This window comes from Passer montanus, unplaced genomic scaffold (assembly GCF_014805655.1).
Source record: "Passer montanus isolate IOZ18808 unplaced genomic scaffold, ASM1480565v1 scaffold9, whole genome shotgun sequence".
NCBI lineage: Eukaryota > Metazoa > Chordata > Aves > Passeriformes > Passeridae > Passer > Passer montanus.
In genome coordinates, this window is record NW_024374367.1 from 5,422,467 (window position 1) to 5,442,287 (window position 19,821).

Genomic DNA, 19,821 nt, shown 5'->3' on the forward strand with positions numbered 1-19,821 from the left:
TCCTTCTCCCAGCAGCCCTGCAGCTGCAAGGGCAGCCTGGAGAGCTCAGGGAGTTGTGTTCTCACTGCCAAGCACCTTACCCCTGTGCCCCACTTCCCTCAGCCTCCAAATGCCTTCTGTCTGGCTGTTGGGTTGGTGACAGAGGAAGTGGCACTGTCCTGAGGCTCAGTTTTCTGCAGCATGGCATTGGAACCTGCAGAGCAGATCCGGCAAGGAGAGCTGGGAAGGAGCAGTGCCGGCCCACAGAGTGCGTGGGCTGGCAAGGGGCTCATCAGGTCTGGACACGAGCAGAGTTTAACAAAGAACAGGGAATGTTGTGTGAAGCCAAAGAGCTTGTTTTCCTGAAGAGAAGCTCCAGGGCAGGCTAGGCTGTGTGCTGCTCCCCCTGGAACCTGCAGCGCCTCACTCCTTCCCGCAGCATCCCCCGGCCCCCCCTCCACCATCCCTCAACTCTCCCGACCTTCTGTCTTCTTCGTTTCTAGGAAGTGCAGCTGTTGGCAGGCACTGGCTGCTCCTTCCTCCGGCCACAGGAGGGGTCTGGGCCCCAGCCAGCCCCGGCTTTGTGCAGGACGCGTTGCGCAAGGAGCCCTGCGGGCACCTCGGCCCGGCAGGCGGGCGGCACAGAGCGGTCCCAGAGCCACCCACCCGCTGCCCCGGCAGCTTCGGCTTCTCCACACGGGCTCTACGGGGCCGTGAAAAGAGCAGCGCCTCGCGGTGTTTCCGGCTCAGCACCGAGCACTGTGCTCCTCGCAAGAGCCGGGAGCAGGGCTTGCTCCTGCCCAGCGGAGCGCCCTTCCCAGCTTGCTGGCAGGCAGCACAGGTTTGGGGGCTTCTCCCGTGAGGGAGTCAGTGCAGTTGGAGAGGTGAGGTCTGGAAGTGACATATGCAATTGGAAGGTCCTATCTACAGCCTTTTAGTGAGGTTTTCCAGGAGGTAGTGCCATCAGGACACTGGGAAATAAGGACATGCCCGGCCATCCTGGCCTTGGACACCCCGCAGGACACACTGGAGACACTGTCCCCAGAGCTGTGGGTCCTGGCCTTGGACACCCCCAGGCCCTGCAGGACACACTGGAGACACTGTCCCCAGAGCTGTGGGCCTGGGGTCCTCACAACACCTCACATCCCTGTGACTTTTCACCCAGAGAGGGCTGGTGGGAGTGCAATAATATTTGTATACCTAAAAGTAGAGCGATTGATCCCACTGCTGTTTTGCAACGTGTTGACGAGCAGACGGTGCAGAATTATATAAGTGTATGTGGAGCTGGCAAGTTTGTGTTCCAATCATATGAGTGCTGTTGTGCAACACTTCCCCTCCACAGCTCTGGAGGAAAACAGGAGTGTGGGGGCTGCCACGCACGTACTGAGCCCTTCGTGGCTTACAGTGATCCCAGTCTCCCAAGGCTCTGAGGGCAAGGGATGCAAGTATTATTTCCCCGAGGTCTCAAGTTCAGCTTTAAAAGTCACCTGCAAGTGACGCAGCAGGATCCTTTTTCATGGCCCCTCCCTGTCCAATATAAATCACCTGGCACTTGCAATTCAGAGCTGATTTCTCAGCAGTAGGAATTTGTCCTGGCCTCTGCATTCTACCCAGATGCAGAAGAAGGGGGCCTTTACAGAGGAAATCCTTCCCAGCCGCTGTCTGGGAGAGCTGGGATGCTGTGCTGAGCACAGGAGGCTGGGGTGCTGCTGCTGCTGCTGCTGTGCACGTGGGAGGTGGTTGGTGGGTGCCTGCATCCCCCTCAGCTGCCCCTGCCTGCCAGCACAGCCTGTGCTGCTGACTTCGTGGAAACAAAGCGCCGTTATTCCGGCACAAACAGCTGGGCTTGTGCCAGGGAATGGCCCGGGCTCACCTGGAGTGGGGACACAGCGGCAGGGTGAACATCGCAGCCAAACCGGGCAGGGGACAGGCAAGCAGAGAATCCTGCTCCCATGGGATGCGGATGACTCTGCAAGCAGGAATGTTTTCTCTCCTGCAGTGGCAATCCCTGGCTGCCCACCTCTTGCCCACCATCACACTGTTCCCTGCTGGGCATCTGGAAGGGACCGTGACCAGGCAGGAAGTCCAGACCTGAAGGGCTCCTGAAGGATTCAGCCCTGATTACATCTCACAGTTCTCAGTTAAAGCACCCCGCTGTTTTTTCATCCTGAGCGTGCCCAACTTCAGCTCACCGCAGTGATTCGCTGTACCCGCTGCAGTGGGGGAGTCTAGGCAACCGCTGACTCCCACTCCATCCTCCACCCCTGCGTAACCAGGATCTGAATTAATGATCTCACTGCCAGTGCTGGGAAAAGTGAGGGTCTGGGCGGGCTGTGCTGGGAGCAGGCAGGGGGTTGTGGCCGCTGCAAGCCTGGTTTCTATTGTGTTACCACTGGTTGGATTGGGCTGTGAATGGTTTCTGGATGAGTTAAATTCCCCTGTAACTGTGAGCAGGGATCTGTGGACTGTTCCATCTCTGCATTCTTGCATCCTGGCAGGATGGCAGGGGTGGGCAGAGTGGGTGAGGGGTCTCTTTGTGGTGGGCTTGGCTGCAGGGGTGTATACTAGTCCCACTGGGATGCTGTAACCAGGTCCCTGCCCACCCTGCTCCTAGGCTGTCTGTGCTGGCTTTGTCAGGTGGAAAATGTTTCTTGTTCCTAGGGCAGCATGGAGAAAGCCCTGTCTGGGGAAGAGGGAGGGGGCACCATGCCCTGCAGGGCTGCCACCCACTCCCCCGGGACAGCGAGAAGGGCTCAGACCCCTGGGCAGCAGGGATCAAGGGAAGCTGTTGATGCCCTGGGGAGGTGGGGCAGCTTGCAGGGGTCTTGGGCTACTTGGGGTAGTGTCCCAAAGGGTTGTTCTCTGGAATGGGGCAAGGTGATGAATGGGGCTGGGGGCTGCTGTGTCTTCATGGAGAGCTCCAGGCCTGATGGGCTGTGTCCCATGGCCACCTGCCAGGTCATTGTGTCCGCTGCGGGTCAGAGCCAGCCCTTGTCGTGCCCCGATCCCATGCTGGGGAGTGTTGGGGAGCGGGACCGGCCCAGGGGAGCTCGCCGGGAGAAGCTCTCGTGGCACCCAGGTGGGGCTGGCGGGCACACAAGGACTTCGGGACTCAGTGGTACCGGGTGCTCCAACAGGGCATCCCGAGAGGAGTGCCTGCTCGGGAACACCCGCCGGGACGGGCGGATTCAGGGGGGAAGCGATGTGCCAGCGGCCAGCCGGGCCATGGTGGGGACAGAGGGGCCAGGGAGGGTGGGCGATGGGCGGGAGCGGCCACCCCAGAGCCGGCAGTGGCCCCCGCAGCTGTGTGACTGGGGAAGGACATAAAACGGCCCCTCGGGGGTCGGTACCGGGGTCAGTCCCGGGGGCAGTGCCCGGGTTCCGGGGGTCGGTGTCGGTGTCGGTGTCGGTGTCGGTGTCGGTGTCGGTGCCGCCTCAGGGACGCTGCGCGAGCCGNNCGCTCCGCTCCGGTCCGGGCGGGCGGGCGGAGGTGCCGGTGCTGCCGGTGCCGGTGCCGCCGCCATGTACCGGGCCCTGTACAGCTTCCGCTCGGCCGAGCCCAACTCGCTGCCCTTCACCGCCGGAGAGACCTTCCTGCTGCTGGAGCGCAGCAACCAGCACTGGTGGCTCGTCACCCGCGCCGGCTCTGGCGAGACGGGCTACGCGCCGGCCTCCTACCTCCAGCGGCTGCAGGTGGGCCGGGCCGGGCCGGGCGGGGGCGGCGCTGCCGGGCCCCTCGCAGGCCGCGGGGCTTTCCCGGCTGTGCCAGGCTGGGTTTGTCGTGTCGTCCCCGGGAGCCGCTGGCCCGGCTGCAAACGGGTGTTTCTGTGGCTGTGTCTGCCCTGCAGCGTCTGCGGCAGGCGGGACAGCCTGGGACACCGCGGGGTGGGAATGCCGCGGGGCAGGGAGGCAGGAGACAGCTCCGGGGTGTGAGGTGTGGGGAGCGCGGCCCCGCGGGTCGGGGGCACAGTGGGAGCTCAGCAGGGCCTGGAAGTCTGACGGGCTGCTCACTGCTGCAGAGCTGGGAGAAGGTGGGAAAATCCCTGGGAGATGCTGAGGGGATTCTCCTCCCCGGAGTAAACATGATCACAGGTGAAGTGGAGCCTCCCGGCCAGCAGCCGTGGTTGGTGTCAGTGTGGCACTCCTGTGGCCATCCCCGTGCTGGCTCTTCAGCCTGGGGGCTCCGTGTGTGTGGAACCCCCACACTGAGGATAGCGAGGGGGATTGTCCTCCTTCCACTGACACACCACGACACCCACAGCACACTCCTGCTGTCCTGGGGGCCAGGAGAAGCCCTGGCAGCACTGACAGCCAGGCTGGTGACACCAGGAATTGCCCAAGGTCCGAGTGCCTGCTGTGGCCCTAGCTGGGGTCAGAGGATGGAGTGCCCCTTTTGCTGCTGGGGTGTGAGCACTGTGCCGTGCAGGTGGCATGGGAAAGAGGTTGCATGTGGCTTGTACAGTGCAGGGGCTGCTTAGTGGAGCCTTCTGAAGGAAAACATGGCTTCTAAACTTAAAATAGGCATTTCATAGAGAGTTAATTCATGAGGGCTTGTGTGCCTTTGGGCCACAGGATAGCTGTGGGACCTGGATGGTGAAGACTCTGCATCAGTGAATGGGTAACTGCACAGAAATGCATGTGAATGTTACAAAGGGGCCTTTTGGAGTCTCTCTGAAAATGGTGACAGCCCTCTTTATTTTAGTGTGCTGCTGCTGCTCCTTCAGATGCCATTGAATTTCTGATTAGCAGTAACTCAGGCTGTAAGTAAGTGTGGGTGTGGGCTTTGCAGAACACTCCAGTGAGACAAGCATTAGCAGGAGAGTGTGTATGTGTGTCAGGGCAACACCAGGTCTCTTTGATGGCTTCTTGGTCCGTCCATCCTGTGAAGCTGGGGCTCTTCTGCAGCCTGGCAGGATGGCCTGATGGCAGGGGACATCTTGTAGATCAATAAGCCCTTAATAAGCTCTTTACAGGAGCTATTTAGTTACAGAGCAAAGACCTTATTAACTGCTAGATTTTAAAACCCCACAGTGGCATAGCTCCAGGTTGCTGCTCATGAGTTTCCTCTCTGCAGTCTCTTGCTTCATTTGCTTGTGTGGCATGACGTCTTCTCCCTGCTGTGGGTGCAGGAGCCTTCCCTAGGCTGCTCACTCATACCAGTTTTTCTTGCAGGTACCTTGCTAGTATGCATCTCAAAATCTTACAGGAAAAGTATTTATTCTATGACTTTACATTCATTTCTAACAGAATATTTTGCTACAGCCTCAATACAGGTTGCAGCCTGCCAGGGTTACTCCTGACATGTTAGTAGTGCACTGGTACTAAAGCAGCATTGCTGGTGCCTTTGTGGGCATTCCCTCTAGTTCAGCTGTAACTTTCCCAAATGCCTTTGGACCTTGTTGCAGGAAACAGTCTTGCCTGCACCTGCTCATCTGTGTTTTGGCCATTAAATTTCAGCACCTGAATTTGTTGATGGTGTGTGAAGCAGCAGGATCTAATTTGCTGCTCTGCAGATGCAGTCATCCTGCGTGTCTGTGACTGACTTTCTGCTGTTGCATCTTGCCAGCTCTGAAGAGCTGATGTGAAGTCAAAACATGTGTTTATTCATGGCAGAAAGCATCTGCTCACCAAGAGCGTGCTTGAGACTGTTTGCTCAATGTCCAGGACGAGTGCAAACATTTTGTCACCCAGTTTTGGTTTAATAAGGGCACAGAGACCAATTAGTGACAGCGGTTTGGGAGGTAATTAAGGCTGCCCCAATCACAGCAGGGAGAAGCACCGCTAATGACTGGTGTTAGCAGGGAGAGAGGGTGGCCAACAGGAGTCACCATTGTAAAGGTAAGCTTGGCCTTGCTCAGCAGTGCAGTTAGCTCCAGGTGAGCTGTAGGCTGGGGAAGTCACAGCCCCTCACAGCAGCCTGCTGAAAGGATGCTCACGAGGGAGGCTCTTGCTGCTGTGCTCTGTTAGGAGCATTAGCTTTCTTCTGAGCTCCTCTTGCATTTCATGTGTTTTTTTTTTCTTTTTTCTTTTTTTCCCCTCAGCTTTCATAGATATGGGATATAGATGCCTTGGCTTCTCTAAAATAAAAAAAATAATTCCCAGTTATTTTTAATGCTTGTTTTTGTCTAATGTCTTTTTACAGGATTTTGTATTGAAATCCTTGTGGCTCAGTATTGCTGTTAAAGGAGAGTTAGTTGTAGGGGAGGGGAGAAAAAGCTCCACCAACAAATCCTTCTTAGAATGCCCCTAAGAAACAAGCTGGGGCCCAGCCAGAGCACCAGAAGGTCCAGATGATGTGAAGTTAATTTGAGTCAACTAGAAACACCCAGCTTCAGCTGATATTCCTGCTGATTTTACTCTTCTGCAGTTCCCTTTTAGCTCCTGTTTGGGTTATTCAGAGTCATTTCCAGCCGAGTGCCATTCTGGGGATAGATGCTGAGGCTGTAAAGAGGGGAGGATTGGGCTGTGCTGCTGGATGGGGCAGCTTGTGGACTGCACACAGAGAGAGTTCCTTGTGGAAACAGTGGCCTCACATGTGGCTTTGCCCTGGCTCTGCACGCCCTTGGTGGAGATCTTGGGAGGCCTTGACACCAGCAGGCATGATAGTGCCCAGCAAGGTCATGTACTCAGGGGCTGCTGCCAGACAAGTGAAAACATCTACCTAGCACTGTGCTGGTGACAGCACAAGGGTAGTGGCCTCCAGCTGCTGGTGGAGCAAGAAATGTGCTAATATCTAATGCCAGGTGAATACTGCTGCAGCAAAACTGTCTGCTCGAGTGCCAGGCCTTCCTATTGAACAGCAAGGTGCCCGTCAGCATGAGGTTGGTCTTTTGTCTCCAGCTGTGTGCTGATGCTTAAGTGATGTATGAGTGGCAGAAAAATGTGGAGATTAAAATGGAGCTCAGGGTGTCCTCTGGAGTCAGCCACTCCAGAAGATAGGCTTTTGAAAGCTTTATGTGCAGGTGTAAAAGATTCAATTTGGAAAGCTTGCTTAGGTATAGGAGGTTCACTCAGTGTCAGGAAGGGACAAATGCCAAGTCTAGCAAATATAAGGTTCCTTTCTGTGGGGTAAATAGCTCTATGTTGCTATTATTTTGATGGAACCTGGAATTTTGTAATAGGAATGTGGACTTATTTGAGCTCTGGATGAAGATTTCAGGCTGTAGCACAGCAGCACCGGGAGCACAGAGGGAGTGGCTGTCCTGCAGGATGCTGAGTACAGGTGACACTTGGCCTGCCAGGAAAGCTGATCTGCTCTGCTCCTGGCAGGACAGGGGCTGGCCGTGGTGGTTTGCTCCTGCTTGGGACCCACACCCAGGAGCAGCAGGGCTGCTTCAGCTCTCAGCTTCACCTGGCACCGCAGCTGATCTTGTCTTGTCTCCTGTCTGCACCCACCCAGGCTGCATTGCCTGTCAATGAAAGTGTTAACATTAAATGCCGAGGAGGAGAATGGCAGCTTTAAAATGCTCTATTGGTAAATGTCAGGGGTGCAAAAATAAGTGCTAAGTCGCAGGAGATGTTTCCTGATGAAGTGGGAATGATTTAGCCTGCTGGCTGTTACAAATTAGATGTTCAGCTGTATTAAGCCATTAGGAAACAGCTTTGAAATTAATAATAATAGCCTATTCAAAATTACCTTAAATTTATTTGGAATAACTGAAAAATTGTTTGTAATGTGGATTTTGAGTCTCTGTTCATGCTTTCACATTGTACCTCTGGAGGAGCAAGGAAAGGTCTGTTGGGTGCAAAGGTGTAGATGCTGATGGCCAAGAAGCTTTGGACTGTCTGGTGAGAAAATGGAGTTACGCTCCAAGCAAGGAGTGTAACAAGCATTTTGAGGATGCCTTGGATTGCTGTTTGCAGTATCTTTTTCTACAAGAATAAACAGACGTGATAAAAATAAGAGACTGCTTTGTGCAGCCTAGCAACAACTAAAATTCTCCTGCAGCACGAGCGAGTGCATAGCAGCAGAGTACAGGTAGTCCTGACCAGGCAGGCACAGAAGTGGTGTGCCACCTCCCCAGCTGCAAAGAAGACAGGTTTCTGTGAGGGAGTGAAATTTGAGCACTGTTTACCCAAACCCTTCTGCCCTATTTCTAGTTGTAGCATTGACTGGGTTTAGGACTGGAATTGTGTGGTGCAGAGTCAGGTAGTGTAGGAGCTGCCTTTTCTTGCAGACCAGGGCATGCCAGGGCTCAGAGTGTGGGTCTCACAGCTCATGGCCACTCCTGCAGCCTGATCCCACACTCTACACCCAGCCCTGCTGTCCAGCCTTCCCCTAAGCTGCCTCTGCTGTTGTCAGCCCCACTCTCAGCTAATTCAGTTCACTGGCTTGCTGGAAAACTCCTTGTTTGTAATCGTGTTGCTTCTGTGCCAGGATCTCACGTGCATTGGTTCAGGGATGGAGCAGCATGTGCCAAGGCTGGTGCTGTGTAGGATCACTGTGGCAGCTCAGGTAATGTCAAACCTTCCACGCTGCCATGGAGACAATGATGGTTGTGGAACACAGTTAGAATCGTAGAATAGCTTGAATTGGGAGGGATTTTAAAGATCCTCGAGTTCCAGCTACCCAGTTGGTTCTGCATTGCCCATCACAAAATAGTTTGGGTTGGAAGGGACCTCTGGAGATCGTCCAGTCCAATGCCCTGCAAAGGCAGGGCCACCTGGAGCACACATAAACATGCCCAGGTGGGTTTTGAATGTCTCCAGAGAGGGAGATACTACAACCTCCCTGGGCTTGCTGGAAACTGACTTTTGGTGTTGTTGTTTGCCTGAGTTTCTCCCTCTATCTGGTTAAAATCCAGCTTTAAACTTGGTGCTGCTGACCCTTGGCAGAGTTGCTTTTGTTGTTCCTGAACAGGTGGTGATTGTACGGACTGTCCCCTGCGCTGGAGCCTGCAGCGTTATTTGTCATCTGCAGGTTTGACAGAGCTTTCAATGGGCGTGAGAGCTTAATTGCAATACTCACACAGATCCTGAGTAAGTGCTTAGGCTAAAAATAAAGTTTTATTTTGGAGAATGAGCAGCTGGTAGTGCTTTGTAGCTGAGGCTGCGTTTCTTGACACATGCAAGAAAGTGAAAGAAGGAAGCATTTTTCTCTGGGGTCTCACCATAGCAGAGAAGCTGTTGTGTCAGAGCTGCTCATGCTTTGAGATGAAGTTTTATTCTTGAGACTAAATTACACAGTCAAGGGAATTATAACCATTTCTAATTACTGTAGCTAAACACTTGAAATTTTAGCCAGATCTACAATCTTTCACGGTCCAGAATGATTAAAGTAGAGCTATGGTAATGATCTTTAGTCTTGGCTGTGCAGACATGTTCTTCTCACTTTTACTCCAATTACAAATAGTTAGGCTTTTTGATACCAGATAAAATTTGTCTTTGTGGTCTGGACATCCAGGTATGAGCAGCATTGGTGATGTGGTCTTACCACTCCTGTGTCATGGGTGGAGTGACACTGCTGGATGCATGGATGGCTCTGCTGGGCTGGAAATATTAAGCCTGTCTCAGGGTTGAACAACATGAAGGCTGCTTTGGTCAGGAATGATCAGCAGTAGGAACATGTCTGAGAGTCCATGTCCACTCTTGAGCAATGTGGCTGCAGCTCTCTTTGCCTTGGAAGGGGCAAGGTGAGGGTGCAGACTGGAAAGAGGAGATGTGCCATTTTCTTCCCAGCCTTTGAAGAGGCACTTGCCCAGAGCAGACAGACACAGGTTGGTTCCCAGCTTCCCTGCGGGGTCATTTGCACCTCAGCTTCCTAGTGCTGGGCTGTGAGCATTTCACAATGTTGGACAGGTGATCACCTGCTGTTACCTTGCAATTTTACTGATCAAAGCTGTGATTTTATTTTGTTTGCCTACTGTATGGTTTTTGAATGCTTTTCATCAGGAGAGGATGGCTAGGCTTTCTTTCCTTGTTTACATCTGGATGATGATGAGCTTTTTATTGCAAAGGGAAGAACTGTCAGCTTTGAACTAGGAACATTCTGCTCTGTTTGTGCTTCTGCATCACTTTTCACAATCCCACTCTTGTGTTTCCTTTGAGGATTTCCAGCATCTCATCAGGTGAACTCTTATTAGGAAAAACAAACACAAACTGAAAAAAACTAAAAAAAAACAAAGGAAGAGAGATTTGTATTGAAAGAAATATGAAACCAATAAACCAGAAAGTTCATGGAAATTGATTTTCTTGTGATTGTTGCTCTGTGTGAAGTACAGAGGGAGCAAGACACTGAAGAGCAGGGAGGAATTAATGTTGCTTGTCGGGAAAAACAAACACAAACTGAAAAAAAACCAAAAAAAAAAACAAAGGAAGAGAGATTTGTATTGAAAGAAATATGAAACCAATAAACCAGAAAGTTCATGGAAATTGATTTTCTTGTGATTGTTGCTCTGTGTGAAGTACAGAGGGAGCAAGACACTGAAGAGCAGGGAGGAATTAATGTTGCTTGTCCTTGGAGAAAAATGAAATCTGTTAGTGATGATGGGAAAACAATGTGAAGACTCCTCCTCCTTGCAAGAGAAGAGTAACCTCCATGCTTGGGGCAGCCTCTAAACGAGGAAAGGCTTTGACAAAAGCAGGCTATATCATGGTCACTGGCTGACCTGAGAAGATCCCTTGCAAGGCCTTGGGCATATTAATGCCCATGTGGGAGGTCAAATCCCACAGTGTAAAGTGGATGTTTACACCTGTCAGTGGTTGAAACATGAAAAAAAGCTGAACCTGTCTGTTGAGGAGACCTCTGGTTCTGGGGCAGAAGCAGCCTCCTTTTTATTCTGTTCCTTTTGTATTTCAGATGTACATAAAAACAAACAGAGCTTATAAGAGCATCCCAGATTTACTCCCTCATGAACAGTTTCAACTTTGTCATTCCTAGACAGGATTATGTATTCAGTGTGTGAGCTGTCAGCCTGGGCATTGGAAGAAGTACGGATTCCAGAAGGGTTTTACAAGGAGGGAAATACAAGCAGCCTTAGTATGCAATTATAGCATTGGATGGTCTGCAAGAAAATGAGACTTCACAGATGCTAACATTCTACATGGCCACTGCCATAACCAAAATTTTTCAAGACACAGGTTCTAACAGAGCTCTGTGTTCAGAGATCTTTAAATTAAAATGCACGTGCATTGTGTTTCTTCCTGAGACAAAATTAAATTGAGGCTTTCACCTTGGCCATATCAGTAAGAGTTGACTCGATTTATTTCACTAAAGAAGTGCATTTCTGTGCAGGCTTGCAGGGGCTGTGAGGACTGGAAGTGTTTGGTGTTGGACTGGGGAATCAGCTGGTCCTGCAGGGCTGGTGATCTCTGCCTGCCAGAGCTGCTGTTGCTGTGTGATGGGTGCAGCTTCTAGTGGGAAGGAGGTCTTGTTTCCAGGGCTGACACTCTCCAGAGGGAAGTGGGTGCTGGCACTCCTGGAGGACCCCAGTTTGTGCTTCTTCTGTGAGTTGGCACCTGGATCTGAAAAATCCTTGTTGTATATAGAGGAAAAATTCTCATTTGAAATGGCAGTTCACTGGAAATTCTTTCTGTGGACCCAGACTGACCTCATTGCCTCAGGTCTGAGTCGCACAGGAATGGTGGGTCCTGGTCCTGCTCCTAGAGGAGCAACACTTTGCTTCCCAAGCCAGTGGCTCACAAATCAAATTCTGACCTTTAAAAGAGGGTCTTGTCAAACCTAATTTGTCTTTTTATCACATGGCAAAACCTTTGATTTTAAAACCAGGGTTTTGAAGCGTGTCATGTGAGAAGCAGAACAGAAGATGCAATTCATGACTGCAGCTGTTTGTCTTTGCTCCCCTTCGGCCCTCATGGCATTCTCACCACAGGGATGTTGAGCACTATTCTGTGGAAATCTCTGTCAGTGCTAACAGACCAATAGAGTTGTCCAAAAGACCCATTACCTTGGGAGGGCAGGCTCAGCTTCGTGTGAGATCATCTGTGTTCATGCCCTGCACTGCAGAGCTTGTGTGGCAGAGCTGTTTGCTTCCCTTTCAAGGGAGCAAGGAAGTAAAACTTGTCCTGTTTTAGCATGAGGCTTAGGCAGGAAGGGGAAGTAAGATTTTGTGAGCTTTTTAGAATGAGGTGGGAAGTCCATGGGCTTGTTTTTCCTGGCTGTTTGCTTGGTTGTTTAGAAGAAGTTGTCACTCCTATCCTCCTTGGAAGCTGCTTGCTTCTTGTGAAGTTCATGTCCTTCCTCCTGTCCATCTGGACCAGCTAAAAAGGCAGTGTCACCCAGCTGCAAGTGCAGTGATCCCATTCCTCTGACTCAGGTTGCCTTTCATGCTAGTGGGATGTGCTTTTGAATAGGGATCTCCTGTCATGCCACTGGGGGGTGGGGGAACATCTGTGCTGCTGTCTCCCTTTGCTGCTCAGGCTGGGGTGGTGTGTGTGAAAGTGGTCTGCAAGGTGTTGATTTTTTTGTGATCTGGAAATGCCACCATAGATTAGTATTTTAGGTTGTTCAGCTGCTCAAGAGTTATAATTAAAGTTGTTTTTCAGAAAATCAAGCTGTTAGCATGCTAGATAATTCCAGGCTGTGGGTCATTTCTTGCTAAATCATAGGTTTAAAGTTCAGATTAGATATTTTCTAAGTAATAACTATTAATTATTTCTTGGGGTTTTTTTTTGGTAGTATAAGTAGGGGACAGTGCCTTGTAGTATGGAAACCTCAGGGCAGGTCTCAACTCCAAAACTTCTATTATGGTGAACAAAAACTAAAGGGTTGAGGAAGAAGATGAGGCAAGAGCTGCAGAGATAGACACTCACCCCCAAAGAGGCAGGAATTGCTGGGATGATGTCCTGATGAAAAGGTCTTTGAATGCCTGTCTGAGGTTTGTGCTGGGGGCCATACATCCTCAGCTGCTGATGTAGCTGGGATGTCATCTCCCACTGTTCCTGCTGCCTGCTGCCCCTCCACTGCCCTTGAGCTTACTGGCTGGGAGGCTGAGCTCAGCCTCTGAGCTCCATCCTCTTCATCTGGAGGTGGGAAGAAAGCCTTGATGGACCTCACAGGTGCCTTTCACCCACTGCCACCTGGGGGGATGGAAGTGGTTAGACATGTTTTTGGGATGGAGGGCTCTTTGTTAGCAAGTTCAGTCGATGTCTGTGTGCTGCAATAAGAACCAGGGCAGCTCCTGTGGAAGCCAGATGGCTGCCTAGAGACATCAAGTCAAAGCTCTCCACTGAGCAGACAAATGCAAACCTCCATGGCCTCTGAATCTGATGCAGTGACAATTCCTTTTTGCATAAACTCAGTGAGTTCTGTGCCTTTCCAGATTGTCACTGATGGTGGAGACAGGCACGTGACAGAACAAATTTTATTGTTGGTGCCCCCTTTTATAGGGCTTTGTGCAGGCAACAAGGGAGCTGCTGTGGGACCTGTGTGGTGGCTCGGACAGACCATGGATTGAACAACGATTTGCATCCAAGTGACCTGCCAGAAGGGAGGTCCATGGGCCCTTTCCCTCTGTGTTCAGGCTTAGCTATCCCTGGGGAATATTTGGGGGGAAGCTCAAGTATCAGGAAAATCCACATTTTTTAGCATGTCAAAATAATAATTGCATGAAATCCCAGCACCTCAAGTAAGAATGACGATCATAAAAAATTCATTACCTACTTACTGCAGAAGCTTAGGGACTTCCCTGAGCTTGGCCAAATCAAAGTGTTTATACATGAAGACTTTTTCCATTTGACATCAAAAAAGCAATGTCCCTTGATGTGCTGAGTTCTCAGTAATGAAGTTTTAGCCCTAGAATCACCTTTACTGACTTAAACTGTAAAGTGGATCCCCTTTAATTTGTTTTTTTAAGTGATTTCACGTGTCTGTCTTCCTTTAGCTTGATGACAAGAGATAGCAGCAGCAGCATTGAAATAATTGTGCAGTTGTTATCAAGGCACCTGCACAGTATAATTTTTTATATCAGGGATGGAAAGAAACCCTTCCAACGTTGCATTTTGGGAAGCACCATCTTGCCTGTGGTCTTGGGCACTGCCTTAGAAGCATTGCCCAGCGGTGTGGGACAGCATCTAAGCCTTGTATGTTCTACATGTGTGAACTCACGTGAACTGGGTGTATTTTTGAGCTTGAGATCTCAAAAATATATTGAACTCTCGTCACTTTAAAACCTTTTAAATACTATTAGTATTCTGTTAGTGATTGAGCATGAAAATTCTCTCAACAAAATCCCGTTGGCAATGTTTGGTCCCATGTGACTGTGGATGGATGTGGAGGACCACACAAACCTCATAGCTGGGCTGAAGGGAGTTAGGAGTGGTGATGGGTGATCAGCCCTGACCTGGAAGAATTTAGAGGGATGGGAGAGAGAAAACGTGCACATAAATTGTGCAAACCACACAGCTTCAGAGTTTCTGTCACCCTTTGCTTGCTGTTAGGCAGCTCCAGACCTGCATGGAGGAGGTGAGCCGAGTCCTGGCCATCTCCATTCCTGCAGGACTTGTTCCACACCATATGGGCTGGGAAGATTTCCTGAAATATGGTGGTTTGGTCTCGCTGATGCCTCTGAGTGAGATGGATGATGATACAGGTGAATGTGGCACAAGAAGAAGCAGAGGCAAGAAATCAATCCTATAATGAGCCATGGGAGCTGGGAGCAACTTTTACACATGGGAAATGAACAGTCTAACAAAGGCAGGTTTTTTTGTTCACTGCCTCAGAAGTGAGGAAGACAGGATTATAGCTGTTTTGCTGCCTGAAGCACATTGTCCTATGAGGACATTCCCCTCCTGTCCCCATTTCTTTGTGTTTTCTGGGGAGCCTGTGCTACTCTAAGCTGCAAAAAGAGATGGGATTATAAATTGCAGCTAAAGCAGAGGCTGGTTTTCTCCTGAAGATAGTGTGGGACACTAATGAATTGATTTTCTTCTGTGACTCACCTCTTACTTCCTTATAGGTGAAATGTCAGCAAATCCAGTTGAACCCTTTAAAATTTTTTAAGGTAAAAAAGCCCACTGAACAAACCCCAGAATTGGTTCTAGAACTCAATCTGGAGATAACAGCAAGTTAGCCTCATTCCTTTGATAAACAGAGCTAAACTTGCAGTTCTCAAGCTACTTTTGTAGGTCAGTGGAAACTGTCAGTCTGTTGAAGTTTTGCAACACAGAAGAATAGTGTTCTGTTGTCTGCCAGTCAAAAACAACTGCAGGATCTTTAGTTCAAAGTTTTCTGGGGTTTATTTTGGCTTGTGCTGTTGTCTTTTTGATCACACATGTAATGATGTGAGACACTGTGGCAGATCTCAGTGGTATCTTCATTGTTTTTGGGGTATGAATTCACTTTAGTTTTATCACCATCCCCATAAAGCATGATTGCATTGACTTGCTGAATTTGGTGAGAGTCAGGAGAAGAAACATCAGCAGAAACCCACTTTACCAAGAATAAATGTGCGTGCAGAAGCAGCTCTCAGCTAACGAGGATGTGTGCACACTTGGGTATTTTGTCTGTGACCAATTACCATGATCTCCCTCTTGACAGTGCAGTGTGTATGGAGTATTTCAGCCCCTTTGATACCTCCTCCATTGCTGCCCTGCACCTGCACCCTCAACAGTGTTTAAATGGCTTTGCTAGAATTAGCTGGCACACCTTACTTCATGGAATTCTTGTGTATAGCACTGATAAGCCAAAAGCATGAATAACATCCCCTGTTCCATAGTGTTACTCTGAACATGTTAAAATATATAGCTACCAAAACCCATGGCACAGGATCTGCTTTTTGGAGGATATTCCTTCTTGCCATAGCTTTACTGTGGCCCACCTGAAAGCAAATGAGCATGTGAGCGTTATCTTTTACAGTGAGTCTGGTTGTTACATGGTTTAAATCCCAGAATGTGCATGACTTTAGACTGGTAGAAATTACTCAATCCTAGCAGCTGGAAGAAGCCTGCTGGGTCTGGACATGCTGTTCTGCATAGGTGGGGGACTCCTCTGGGATTCCCATGTTGGGAAATATGTCCCCACCAACGAGAGATGTGTTTATTCCACGCTGGTGGGAGCTGTTCAGTACAGATTGAAAATGCTGGGGAGAAGCAGGTTGGGTATTCTGGGGTTTCCCAATACTGATGTTTCAAATCTTTGTTCCTGTGACCCAGAGGGGGCTGTGGAGAGAAGCAAGGTTGCTGGTGAGATCCATATTGTGGGAACATTATATGGGCACCTGCTTTGGAGAAACCTTGTAAATATGTTTGCTGTCTTGGGTCCCTGGCCTGAAACACCCTTAGCAGGAGAAGTCCTCAAGGACTTTGGTTTATCTTTTGTGCTCAGGACTTGTGTGAAGGGATGATAGTAAAAGTACTGTTGGTAAGTGATCCCTCCACCTTTGAATGAGTTTTGCTCCGTGAGAATGTGGAGCTGCTGTCTTTGAACAGAGCATAAACCCAGCCATTCTGTATTTGCTTGGAACAGCTTTACTCCTGGTAAGAAATGCTCGGGGTTTTCCATATGGTGATCTGAGGGTCATTTTATTTCAGAGGAGGTTGCACATGATCTGATCACACAACATGGTAAGCTGAGTTTCAGGTAGGATGCACCAGGAATTTGAGGAAGGGAAATGCTCATTACAGAGGAAAAGGCTGGGTTTTCTCTGTAAGTTAGTGTGTTTGGCTCCTGCCCTGCTGGCTTTCTCTTTATTTTGGGTGTGTGTTATGAATGGATGGGGTTTAGATAAGTCCTTGCCTTTTGCCCAGGCCTCTGGCAGCAGGCAGTAGATTTATTGAGGTGGCCAGCACCCCAAAACCCGCTCCCATTCACAAGTTCTTTAGTAATGGGTGATTCGGTCTATTATAGAATGAATTATTTATTTAATAGACACAAAACTAACAGATATAAGACTTAAACTAATACTACACAGGAATAAGGACAAAAAGAGACTATTAGTAGATACGTACAGCGTGGGGTTAAGGCTACCCATTAATGTTACAGCTAGCAAAGAAATAATATAACTTAAGATTCAGTGTATCTTGCTGTCCAGTTGTTGGTGGGACACAAGTTGAGATCCTTGCTCTCAATTCCCAGGAAAGTAACCACAGAATCTGCATCCAAACTCCGGGGAGAAGTCTTGAATGCTTGTCAGGGTTTGTGTAAGAGGCTTCTGCCTCTGTGATAATTCATGTGTCTTTTATAGTTTGTAAAACAGTGTCTCTCAATCAAGAATATTTCTTTTGTCTCTTCCCACATCTGCTCTCCAGACTAAGATGTTGGTTCTTAGCTGAGGCCTGAGGTTTTTTTGTGTCAGAGATGACCCCTTGCTGGGCTTTTCAGCCAGGTTATCTCTTTATGCACCAACTACCTGTGGTAGAGGAGGGGAGGGGTAGATGTCCTGCCACAGTGTGCAGGGGAGCTGTGTCCCTTCATGGCAGAGGAAGCAATGCTTATTCTGCGCAGAAAAATTATTTTCTATCCAAACTGTTAACTGATCCTGCAGCAACGAGCTGCCTTTGATCCTCCTGACTAGAATGATCTTTGGGGAGAACTTTCCAGGGCCTCTCTCAGGGTTCCTCACAGTATTGCAAGACAGGTTTTCATCTCACAGTGACAGCAGAAAAGAGCCTAGGCTGTGCCAGGTCTGCCAGCTCTGATCCTGGTGCTGCTCAAAAGATCCTGGGGATTCATGTCTGGCTTACTATTTTGTGCAATTTACAACTGTCCAGGACTAAAACTAGCTGATGACTTTTCTGTGGTTGCCTCTTAAGGATGGAATCTCTTTTCCCTCGTTAATGGCTTTAATGAAGTACATATGGCTGTTCATGCAGTGGGTACCAGAAAGCAGCACTTGTTCTCCATGAGGCAGACTCAAATCGTTCATGCCCAGCCCACAGGCTCTGCACTTGGATGGTGACCTGTGCACCCTCCTTGCTTCTTCTTGCCTGGCCAATGTTCCTGGGTTGTAGACCTGTGTCTGCTGCCTGTCCTCCCATGTTCACGGGGACTGAGACAGCAGGTCCGATTAATTTTGCATTTCCCCATTTTCTGTCTGTATAAGAGACACTTTTGAATTTGCCCGTGGTTTTAGGTTTGGCCAACACAGTTATTGTGCCCAAAGCACATCATAACTCCAGTTTGTTGCCTTCTGACTCTTGCCAGAGTGCTGGTCATGGGACAGGGAGGATTTGGGAAGAAAAACTCATAAATCATAAATTCCTGCACAAGATGAATCACGAGTTGTTACCTCTTTCTCAAACATGTAACTGCAAGCTGTTACATCAGTGCCAGTCTGTGGCATGCAGGAGGAAAGTCCCTTTTGGTTAACATGTACATATGGGCTCTTCTGCATCTGTCTTTGGGCATCAGTTGAATTGACAATGTAATTGCATATTTTTCCTGCTTACCCCTGGAGACTTTACTTACTTGATCCTCATACACTGGAATGTGCTCCAAGGCAAGGGAAGGGAAAGTGTTCTCTTGGTGGTGGTAGAAATTTGAATTTTTTCATCCTACATTTTATATAACTGCCACCTTTCTGGCATTTTGCTACAATCTCTGCTATGGAAATAAATTATGGGGGGAAACTGAGCCTTTCTCTTTGAATGCCAGAAGAAGAGCCAGGACTTGCAGAGTTTTCCAGTCTTGTTCTTTCCTCTGGGCTCTGACCTTGCTCCTTGTCCTGGCAGCTCTTGGCAAATCTGATTAACTGCAAAGAGGGTTTCTGTGGTTGGATCTTCATCCCAATCCATGTTTTTGCCAACTCAATCAAAACAAAGATGGGCTGAGATTAGCACCTTGCACTCTTCCCAGCACTCTGGGAACTTAGAAATTAGTTGCATTTTGATCATAATTAATATAGGGGTTTTCTTATAGACCTGTGCTAATTGTGTGCAAGTGATCTTGGAGCTGTGCTGAATCTCAGTGAGCAGATGACATCTGTAGCAGTTTTTTGGGCTACCAAACTGAAGACTACACAAAGTCTGGCAAAACCCCTTCTGTTGGGCTTTTTTTCAACTTCAAAGGCTGATATGTCAAAAGCCTTGGTATACTTCTAGTGCTGCCCTGCAGTATGTTTCCTTGATACATCCTGATTCACAATCCTGAGTTTTCATCAAAGCAAAGGCTATGTACTGTTTTCTTTTTCAGTGTAGATGATAACTCAAGTGTGTGTATGTATGTACATTTCATGTTCATGTATGTGTCAGTAGAAATGGAAGTTTTCCTGCACAGATACCATGTTGATCATGTCAGATACTGACTTGACTTGACGATTGTGTGCAAAATGATGCTGAAAAGGTGATCCTAAAGAGAGGTGCAGCTCTGTTGTCTGGCAGCTGTTCACCTGGGGCAGGCTGGGCCAGGGAGGTCCCTGAAGCATTGAGAACAGTAACAAGGCAGCAGGAACAGCAGGATACATAAGTATGTGTTGATTGTTTTATTATGAAAATTTCTGATTCTGCTTTTATCCTCTTACACTTTTTTGGCATGAGACATGTGTTCTGGTAAGTGGAGAGTGCAGAATTATGAGGGGAAGGAATCAGTGGCCAATTCTGGTCATCCTGGCCAGTAAACGGTCTGAGCGTGGCTGAAGAGACTTAGGATGAAGCATTTCCACCTCAGGAAGCACAAGCATGCACTGCTGGGTTGCGTGCCTTCTGTTGTCCCTCAGCCTGTCTCTCCCCCTTCTCCCTGACTCCGAGGCTTCCTGCTCTTGGGAGAGAAATTGGTTGAGGTTTGGTTGCTGGGCATCCCTCTGCTGCCTTCGGGGCTCTGTTTGTTCCGAGTGCCTCTTGTGCCTGCACTGTCCCTAGTTGGTGTATCTCTTTGCCAGGAGCTTTGGCTTTGGTTTTAGCGTGATTTGCACAGCTTAAGCCCTTTCCCTGGCTATCCTTTCTTTCATT

At 49.2% G+C, this 19,821-nt stretch overlaps 1 protein-coding gene across 2 annotated transcripts in view; it reads left to right on the forward strand.

The window, feature by feature from the left end:
* The first annotated feature begins 2,893 nt into the window (after positions 1 to 2,893).
* The window catches only part of NCKIPSD (NCK interacting protein with SH3 domain), a 52,441-nt gene continuing 35,513 nt past the window's right edge, over positions 2,894 to 19,821 (forward strand). Inside the window, exon 1 of one of the 2 annotated variants that reach the window (XM_039733934.1) lies at positions 2,894 to 3,058. In XM_039733934.1, coding sequence (XP_039589868.1) covers positions 2,909 to 3,058 — 150 coding nt within the window. In that variant the 5' untranslated portion in view covers positions 2,894 to 2,908. Of the gene's footprint in view, positions 3,059 to 3,434; positions 3,673 to 19,821 lie in introns of those variants that run through there. The other variant, XM_039733935.1, reaches the window with a different exon arrangement.